The sequence below is a fragment of the Cottoperca gobio genome, unplaced genomic scaffold (genome assembly GCF_900634415.1).
Source record: "Cottoperca gobio unplaced genomic scaffold, fCotGob3.1 fCotGob3_214arrow_ctg1, whole genome shotgun sequence".
NCBI lineage: Eukaryota > Metazoa > Chordata > Actinopteri > Perciformes > Bovichtidae > Cottoperca > Cottoperca gobio.
The window spans coordinates 10,001-20,624 of NW_021166849.1; the positions used below are offsets into that span (position 1 = coordinate 10,001).

The 10,624-nt window shown below is 41.7% G+C and overlaps 1 protein-coding gene across 1 annotated transcript; it reads left to right on the plus strand.

The window, feature by feature from the left end:
• The first annotated feature begins 2,810 nt into the window (after positions 1–2,810).
• Positions 2,811–10,402, plus strand: LOC115004893 (homeodomain-interacting protein kinase 2-like). The gene is made up of 9 exons (XM_029426622.1): positions 2,811–3,198; positions 5,885–6,102; positions 6,298–6,486; positions 6,852–7,033; positions 7,797–7,920; positions 9,075–9,185; positions 9,262–9,345; positions 9,459–9,631; positions 10,294–10,402. The coding sequence occupies exons 2-9, from the start codon at positions 5,911–5,913 to the stop codon at positions 10,400–10,402; spliced, it is 1,164 nt and encodes a 387-aa protein (XP_029282482.1). The 5' UTR covers positions 2,811–3,198; positions 5,885–5,910.
• The last annotated feature ends 222 nt before the right edge of the window (positions 10,403–10,624 follow it).

Here is a 10,624-nt window from a genome sequence, read left to right on the forward strand (position 1 = left end):
TCTGTCCCCTACCAGAGACATAGACACTGTGCTAGTGTCCCTCTGTCCCTTACCAGAGACATAGACACTGAGCTAGTGTCCCTCTGTCCCCTACCAGAGACATAGACACTGTGCTAGTGTCCCTCTGTCCCCTACCAGAGACATAGACACTGTGCTAGTGTCCCTCTGTCCCCTACCAGAGACATAGACACTGTGCTAGTGTCCCTCTGTCCCCTACCAGAGACATAGACACTGGGCTAGTGTCCCTCTGTCCCCTACCAGAGACATAGACACTGAGCTAGTGTCCCTCTGTCCCCTACCAGAGACATAGACACTGAGCTAGTGTCCCTCTGTCCCCTACCAGAGACATAGACACTGGGCTAGTGTCCCTCTGTCCCCTACCAGAGACATAGACATAGTAGTGATGTGTAAGACAGATTGTGGACGTAAAGACCAGCGATCACCACCAGGATCTTCATCAGGAGGTGAGAAACATGATATTGATTTCACAGCTGCTGGTTGAGCATGTTTGAGCTGCTATCAAACTATAATGAGAGACCTTCCTGACCGAGCACTGCACTCGTACTGATAGAAACAAGACGACATGTTGTAGACGCCTCGCCAACAGGTGAGGAGAAACAGAGTGATTGTAGAGATTACATCTGCTCACCTCTCCCCAGGCCTCCATGCTGAGACACCTCATGTTACACAAATTCCTGTCTGTGAAAACTGAATTCTGATTCTGATTCAAAACCACAACATTATATTACAAGTTAATTAATCTTGTTTTTTGTCTGTAACTGTGCTGCTGCCTATCTTGGCCAGGACTCTCTGGTAAAATAAAGGTTAATAAATAAATAACAACAATTCTTCTTTGTATCAAACTGCAAACAACTGGAGAAACTGAAGTTCTACCATGGTAGGGGTGAGCGACATGGCCAAAGTCTTCTGTCGGTAACAGTTTATTGCACGACACAGTAATTGTTCTGTGACGTTCATTATGAAATGGTTTAAAATAACCAGACCGGACTTCATCACATTTGACATTTTCCTTCTTATATTTGGAGCTTCCATACAAACAAACACTTGAGTTAAAAACAAAAGACTCTACTATAATAATTTCACGTGTTAAAGGTTTGCAAGTGTAACCGTGTAAATAAATACCAGCCTGACTTACAAATATTACAAAAAATGTGTTTGTACTTTATTACTTTGTGTCATTACTACTGACTGAATATTGGTTATATAATAGCTATTTATGATAGTTATTTATGGCCTTTTTATTAATAAATATTATAATATCTACAAATGCACAGCTTGTGTACGCCTGGGGTTACTCTTAGAACAACCTGTGTCAAAAGTTAAGTTGTTGTGCCTTTTATCTGAAGTTTGGTGGTGAACTTGATAACACTTGGTTCTATGTTTCTATTGTGTATTTCAGCTCTGGACTACCAGCTGTACCATCTTCAGACATCTTTTTCAACAACAAACTTCAGACGGAGTGTGTTTTCTTCACATTCAGTATATTCAGACCACTATTACTCAGTGCCAGAAGCTCTTGGAGTGATTCTTCACTGTTTAGCAAGAACAATAAGAGAGTTATCTTTTGAATGAGACCAAAATCATGCAGCTGGTGCAAATGGTTGAAGAGCAGCTTTCAATTTACTTTGGGTGTCGTTTGTAGGTATTTCCCAGTAAAGTCCCCCACCCCTTAAATGATTCTGTTTACTTATACAATAAGTGTTTCTTTCTTTCTCTCTGTAAGTGTTCATGCTGTTGTTCTCTGTAATCCTCTCCTGGACAGGAGCATGTGAGAGGAGCAGGGAGCGGGGGAGAAGATCAGGCACCTCAATGACACCTTTCCTCTTCTTGTTCTTTAGCATTTCAACACAGGACCTGGTTGATGAAATTGCTTCCAGGATGGTGGAAGGTGCTGGTTTGCTGGACTGCAGAAGAAGCAATGACCATCTCAGTGAAGCATGTGGAGAGAACTGTTTCAAGATGTCTGCATCATGGATCATCCTCAGTTGGACAGTGAATAGCTTCTCAAGTAAACAACAGACACAATGTTGACTGTATGTGTCACTGTCCAGCAAGAGCAAGTTCAGACAGTGAGCATGGTAGTGCACATATAAAGCTTACCCTAACCCTACAACAGCACCAAGGAAGGAACTTCATCACTCAGCACTCAATCACTAATCAGTTCTCAAGACGTGCGGCCACAACATGGTAGCTGCTGAGTAGTGATCCATGAAATCGGAGAAATAGTTTATGTTATTAGCTAATGCTGATTCTTTCATCTGGCCTAAAGAGAGCATGTTGCAGCCACAAAGAGCGCAGGGTGCGCCTGTCCCTGAATATCTAATTGTACCTTGAACAGTCACAGAGCAGAGAGATATAATAATCCATCTTTAGGAGATTAAAAGATAAAAGATTCATATTTGTATTAATATTTAATGCCACAAAGGTTCACAAGACATTAAATATAATAATGTTAATTGTATTTGTGTGTTTATTTATTTAGGTATTTAGATGTTTAAATATTTGTATATTTATTTACTTATGCATTTATTAAAAAATGACTTATGTACATATTTTTATTGATATGTACTTTCATTTATTCACAGTGTTTAAATAAATAATTATGTTATGTAATGCCTCATGTTACAGTAAATAAATCAATCACAAATTAAATGAGACATTAAATATATACAGTGTTATATGTATTTGTGTAATTATAATATTTATACATCTTTATATTTATTTACTTATTCATTTATTCACACATTTATTTATGTATTTTTTTATTCATATATACTTTCATTTATCTGAGTTTACTTCAAACGAGTTAAGTAATGTCAGGACAGAGGGCACAAGGATGAAGATAGAGAAGCCACTTAAGGAAAGTGTTGTTAACCACTGCTCGAGACTATAAAGGTGCTCTGACGTGTACAGCTGTTCCAGGTCTCCTCCTCGCGCAGAGCAGTCACAGCGGCGCGAGGCTCATCGGCAGCGAACCTTCCGTCTGACTCCATGAACTCTGGATGAATGTATAATTATAAAATAGGACTTTTTAACTTTATTATTGATGCTTGCTGCGCTGTAAAGTGTTAGACTATCTGGAGAGCAGCAGACGAAGCTTTGTTCTTTTGTTTTGTTTGTATGTGTTATTTTCTACAGTCGATAACTGCGAGTTAAAGAGCGTCTGCAACCACACAGGTAGGAACATTTCTCATGTTTCATATTCATTTACATAAGAAACCAAACACAGCGGGTGAGCGTCTCTTCTCCCCACAGTATGTAGAGAAACCATAGTTTACAGTCACATAACTACTAAATGGATCTTTTCAATATTATTTCCACTGTTATTATTTTCAGCATTCCTTTGTTGAACCTGTCAAACTGTCAACAAAACTGAAAGAGCGAAAATACCTAAAGTAAAACTAGTCACGCTCCTATAACAAGTCTGCGCTGTATGTTCATGTAACGTTACAGGAGAAATAGTTATTCATTTATTTATGGCGGGTTTTAAGAGTGAGTTCAGAAAATATAGCCGACGTTACTCTCTCACGTTAAAAACAGAACACAAAGATTTGGAATTGGCATCTTCTTATTTTCCTAACATGCAATAGATCAGGGGTCGGGAACCTATGGCTCTTTCGATGACGAGATATGGCTCGCAGACCATTTTGAGCTGTAATAAATAATTATACTTAAACTTTACAATTATACTGTGTCATTTTAAAGTACAACATTTAGCAGCGGATTTTGTTTGTTTTCCTCCTCCACTATGTCTCTGACTGTAACTGTGTGTGTGTGTGTGTGTGTGTGTGTGTGTGTGTGTGTGTGTGTGTGTGTGTGTGTGTGTGTGTGTGTGTTGTAGTTCCCCCTTTCTTGTAAGTTGTATTTGGTGTCAGTCTGTTTGTTGTTTTCCACAAACAAACAAACCTTAAATACAAATTTAGAAATAGTAAATATAAAAGCCAAGTAAAATATGTCAAATTAAATATAAAAGTAAACTATAAAAAGCAGTAAGAATTATATACATGCATTAAGAAAAACAAGAAAAGATGCATTCAATGCACGGGGCTTGAATTGCTTGTTCTGTGCAAGACCTCCTTGTACCACCTCAGGAACATTGCAGAGCTCCGCCCCACACTCTCCCTGTCAGATGCTGAACAACTCGTCCACGCCTTTGTCTCCTCAAGGTTGGACTACTGTAACGCTCTCCTCATCGGGATTCCAAGCGGGAGCCTTCAAAAGCTCCAATATATCCAGAACAGCGCCGCTCGGATCCTGATGAGGGTGCGAAAATATAACCACATCCCACCCATCCTCCACTCCCCCCACTGGCTTCCTGTCGCATTCAGGATCGAATACAACATCTCCCTCCTCACCCATCAGTGCATACATGGAAATGCTCCTCCGTACCTCAAGGAACTCCTCCCTCAACAAACCTCCACACGCAACCTCCGCTCCTCTAAAGAAACTTTGCTCCACCCCCCAGGACCAAGCTCCGCACCATGGGCGATCGGGCCTTCTGCTCAGGCCACCGACTCCTTCAAGAAGAGCCTAAAAACCTTTCTCTTCACAAAAGCCTTTCTGTGAAATCTTATGTCTGTTGTTGTTGTTGGTGTCCTGCATTTTAGCGCCTTGAGATTGCTTTTAGCTTTGAAAGGCGCTTTATAAATACAATTTATTATTATTATTATTATTATTATTATTATCTAAAGTGTCATAATGTTCAGACTTTGATCTTTATTTATTTGATCAGTTGTTCATTTAAAGGTTTGATTAAATGTTAAACTGAGTAAATATGTTTGTTTTTTTGTAACGAAATAAATGCATAAAAATAAGGCTTTCATTAAAACACTGAATGAAAAATAGCTTACAACACACAAACCACTTATAATTGTTAAATTAGGCTCAAATAGAAGGCTCCGAGTGATACTAAATGAAGAGCCATTTGGGAGCCGTAAGAGCTCTTCTAAAGGAGCCGAGCCAGAAGAGCCGAGTCTTTGAAAAGAGCCGGACCTCCATCACTAGTATGAAGGTCTGACTCGTTACCATGGGAATAAAAGCATGCATGTCACGCTCACACAACGTGTCCAGTGTGAAAAGGGCAGTGGAGAGGAAATTACATTCAATGCGATTATTCATATTGCACAGGGGCTGGATTGCGTGCGAGCTAAATGCTAACCTCAGCATGCTAACGTGTTCAACATGCTAATGTGTAGCTCCTAATACATCCACATGTTTACCGTGTTTACCAGTTCAGTTAGCCATGTTAGCATGCCAACATTAGCTAGTTAACACTTAACACAAACACTGCTGAGGCTGAAGGGAATGTCAATACTTTTGAAGGTATTTGGTCATGAACCTCAAAATAAGTACCTGAAGATGGCGCTAGATTAAACATTAGGGTCACCAAAGATATTCAAATGTATCCTGAGGGAAACATGGATATCTATACCAATGTGTCTTTAAATGTACCATAAATGTCAACCTCCTGGTGTCCCGAAGGAAAAGACAGGATCACTAAAGTGTGAAAGATTCATCCTCCGGGGACAATGAGTTTCAGGTCGATGCATCAAGTCGTCGTTGAGATATTTCCGTGCAGCATTGCCCTCCCTGGAGCCAGAAGACCAACATGCTTCAAAATACCAAACATTTGCTGATAACAGCAACATATTCATTATTCTGTTTTTAACCTTTGGATTGTTTGACTAAATATAATTAGAAATTTAAGTTTGTGACTTTATAATGATTTTAAAGATTAAATGAATGTAAAAAGTAATTAATGAGTTTTAAGTAGGTTAGTTAAAGCTCTAGTTATATTTAAACACCTCAAACTCTTTTTATGTAATAACACATTTCTTCTCTTTTGTCTCCATTACACTTTCAGGTGTGTGTGAGAGAAGAAATACGGCCATGTACCGTTCAGCTTCATGGCCTTCTTCTTCCTCTGAGACTCGGCTTCATCACCAGCTCCCCAGAGGCCACACGTACCTAGATACCCTGAGACATGTCAGCTTTGGAACAGTAGTGATGTGTAAGAGACGAGACGCTGGACAGATTGTGGACGTAAAGACCAGCGATCACCACCAGGATCTTCATCAGGAGGTGAGAAACATGATGTTGATTTCACAGCTGCTGGTTGAGCATGTTTGAGCTGCTATCAAACTATAATGAGAGACCTTCCTGACCGAGCACTGCACTCGTACTGATAGAAACAAGACGACATGTTGTAGACGCCTCGCCAACAGGTGAGGAGAAATAGAGTGATTGTAGAGATTACATCTGCTCACCTCTCCCCAGGCCTCCATGCTGAGACACCTCATGTTACACAACCTTGACAAGTGCAACATCATCACGTTATATGATGAGATCTTCATCAGCAACAGGATGAGTTTGGTGGTTGAGAAGTTGGACATCAGCCTGCACGACTACCTGCTGGAAACACAAGGCCTCGTGTTGTTGGAGGACATCAGGACCGTCATCCAACAGGTAGGGAGGTAGAACTATACAGTAAATATACATACCAACACTAACAATAAATATATCTATAGAGTATCTGTAAAATACACAAAGTAAAACATGAGGAGATAAGTTAAAGACACTTTAAGAAACCAAACTACTGCAACTACAATACAAAGGATACACACACTATAGACATCAGACAGGTGTGCAAAGTTCTTCTTTCTTTCTGTTTAAATGTTTGGCATCAGCTGAAAACTGAACTCCAGGTCAGTTTTGAACTGTGTTACTGACTTTTGTACTTATTTGTATCTTATAATTCCTCTTGTTAACTTGTGTTTGTGCTTTATGTGATAAAGTTTTCTGTAGATAAGGTTGATTGTTATTTCTTGCAGATGGCCACAGCATTAGCTGCCCTGAAAAGAGTTGGTGTAATCCATGGTGACGTGACGACAGATAACATCATGATGGTGGATCGCGTGAGACAGCCCTTCAGAGTGAAACTGATCGACTTCAGTCAGGCTATGTTCAGCTCTCAAGCCAAACCAGGCAGGATTCTCCAGACCCCCCAGTACAGGTAAGAAACCCTGATGATTGTTACAACTGACACATCTTCAAACTCAGGGCAGCACACTGACTTTGTGCTGATGTGTACGTTTATAACTGGGTTGAGTTTTGTTTAAATGTTAAATTCGACTTTGTTCCTTCCATCCATCCATCGTCTACCGCTTATCCGGGATCGGGTCGCGGGGGCAGCAGCTCCAGTAAGGAACCCCAAACTCCCCTTCTCTGGGCCACATCCTCCAGCTCCGACTGGGGGATCCCGAGGCGTTCCCAGTGAGGAGATATAATCTCTCCACCGAGTCCTGGGTCTTCCCCGGGGTCTCCTCCCAGCTGGACGTGCCTGGAACACCTCCCTAGGGAGGCGCCCAGGTGGCTCCTTACTAGATGAACCACCTCAACTGGCTCCTTTCAACGTAAAGGAGCAGCGGCTCTACTCCGAGTCTCCCACGGATGGCTGAGCTTCTCACCCTATCTCTAAGGGAGACGCCAGCCACCCGTCTGAGAAAACCCATTTCGGCCGCTTGTACCCGTGATCTCGTTCATTTCGTTCATGACCCAGCCTTCATGACCATAGGTGAGGGTAGGAACGAAGATCGACCGGTATATTGAGAGCTTTGCCTTCTGGCTCAGCTCTCTTTTCGTCTTTTCTCCGGCCAATCTCTCGCTCCATCATCTCCTCACTCGCGAACAAGACCCCGAGGTACTTGAACTCCTTCACTTGGGGTAAGGGCTCATTTTGTTCCTTGTTCCATTTTATTTGTTTCCTCCACATGTAGAGCAGCAGAAATAATGTTGGGACTCCCTTTCTGTGAAGCCGTTGATATCTGGGCGCTGGGCTGTGTGATGGGGATCATGATGTTTGGCTTTGAGCTCTTCCCAACAACAACAGACTACGATGCAGTAAGTAGTTTACTATAACAGTCTGGCTGCAGTCTTTCTGCTGAGGAAGGTTCCTAACAGAGAAGCCGGTAGTGTTTGAGTGGCAGCCATCATAAACACTGAAGTCTCTAAATGATGATGAAGGAGCTCCAATGCCTCCTGTCTTATCTCTTGTAGCATCAGGTCCACTGGACCATCCTTTATCAAAGGGAACAACATCATGAAGATAATTCCTTCAACAGACGTAATCGTTTGGACAGTTTGAGCCTCTGAGTGTTTTATACTTTAATACAACAAGTGAGCACATTAAAGGGGGACAGGATTTCTTCTATAGGAACAAACATGTCTCTGCTGCAGAAGTCAGTGTGAGATCATCCTGACATGTTATCCAAGCTTCACTCTGCACTAACATGTACCAACACACTGCTTCTTGTTTTCACTCATTCATTTGCTTTACATTCTCATCGCTTTCTATTATCACGTTTCTTATCTGTGTTTCTCGGTGCCTAGAATTACTTTTAGTTTTTTGCTCGTCTGTATTGTAAATGTTTTATTTCCAAGTTGAAACAAAGCTTTGAAGGATTGACTTTATTCCAGTAGAACAAGCACTGCTGCATTAACTCACTGTCCCTGCATGGACAGCTTTGGTTGGTTTTCTAACGATTGGCTCTTGAAAGTGTCTATAATCCATAACAATGTTTGTTTTTATTTATTTAACCTTTATTTAACCAGGACTATTTGAGATTCAGAATCTCTTTTACAAGACAGCAGCATAAACAAGTTTCACATGCAACAGAGTTCAAGCAGAACAGCAAGAAGTGCAAACAAACAGCAAACACATTTGACAGAAAAGAAACAAACAGCATCAATAAGACAAACAGAGAATTCCATAAAGAAGAAATGAGCAGCGTCAGCAACAGGACATGTTAGTGGTCATAGAGTTCTTAATCTGCTTTATAAAAGAATCTACTTTAAGGAGTCAGTGTCGCTCACAGCAGCTGCAAACACGTTCAAAGCACTTTCTGTGAAGACAGTGTTGGAGGACGTGCAGTGATGTGAGAGCCTTCGCTTCTTCTTATGAACCTACTGACCATCTCCACAATCTGCTTCTCCCTCGCTTCTCTACGGAGCTTTATATCACCATCAGCTCAAAGTGTGCTGCGCTTTGTCTCCAGCTCCTCTTCATCATCGACCTCCTGGGTCCGCCGCCGCAGCACCTCATGAAGGCTGCACAGAAATCTAAAGTGTGTTTTAAGAAGACAGACTGTGGTCAGTGGAGGCTCAAGGTACAGCACCCTTAAGAGTGTTTCTACTCTTTCATTAAGAAATACATGCATCTCAAACACTTGAACCTTCTTTCAGACACCTGAGGAGTATTGGGGTCCCGATCTTTCATCACATGACGACAGGAAGTACACGTTCCGCTCTCTGGACGAAGGGAAAATGGTCGGTGTGTGAGCTGGGCGCAAAAAGTGCCTTAAATGAAGCGTCATGTTGAGGAAGGTTAGTCTTGCCTGGACTTGACGACTGTTGTATTTTCCACTTGTTTCCTAAACTAGCTGTGTCTGGAGCAGGACAACGTGACAGAGGCTGATGAGAGGAGGGAGTGCATGGAGCTGTTGAAGGAGATGGTCGCGTGGGATGAGAAGGAGCGGATCACTCCCGCTGATGTCCTCAACCATCCTTTCATTACCAAGAGCTACATCCACAGCACCTCCCGCCTCAGCTCCTGGTGAGAGGCTTTGGATCTGCTGTGCATATATCAGACATTAGTAGACATTACAACAAACATTAAGAGCATCAAGGCAAAGAGCAAGAGAAACTCTTTATAAAATGATATTTAGATATAATTTAAAACAGTCAATGAAGCTCCAATAGAATAAGACAGGTTTAAAGAGTGAAAGTTAGAGTGCAGTGTGAGAAATGAATAACTATATGATTTAATAGAAGGCAGCGGTTGCAGAGTGTCAGTTTTGTGTGTGTGTGTGTGTGTGTGTGTGTGTGTGTGTGTGTGTGTGTGTGTGTGTGTGTGTGTGTGTGTGTGTGTGTCCAACAATCACCATCTGGTGTGTTGAATAAACTCTTAATTGACAGAGTTAGATGTGATGTGCTGTTATTCCCTGTCGTCTCTCTCTCTGCTCGCTAAGCAGAAGGCCGATATATTCCTCCGATCATCGACCCCAGCAGGCTGTCTAAAGTGCAGGCTGCTGGTTGTCTGGGTTTCTATTCAACAGCACAGGTGAAGCTCTGCCATCAGGTGTCATCATGCTCCGGCCTGCAGCCCCCATCAACACAATCCAGCTGGAAGAGTCACCTGACAGGAGGTCACGTTGTTTCATAGAAAAAGGATGTTTGCAGGTTTTTGAAGAGTTCACTAACTCAGCGTGTGTTTAGTCCTCAGCCTGCTGCAGCTCTGGACGCCACCAGCATCCACATGGACAACACGGAGCTCCCTCCCAACACCTCTGGTGATAATAAAGAACATCTTGATCTATCAATCTAGAACATGTGTCTAGATTATTGAGATGAGTTATTCAATGTTCTTTGATTTGCAGATGACAGAGGGGACGAGAAGAAGAAGAAGAAGAAGAAGAAGTTCCTATTATTATTATTATAATAACAATATTAATAATAATAATTATTATTATTAATATTCTTCTACATGAACTCCTGTAGACGCTTCTTCTCCTGGATGACGAGGATCTTCTGCTGCTACATGGACGAC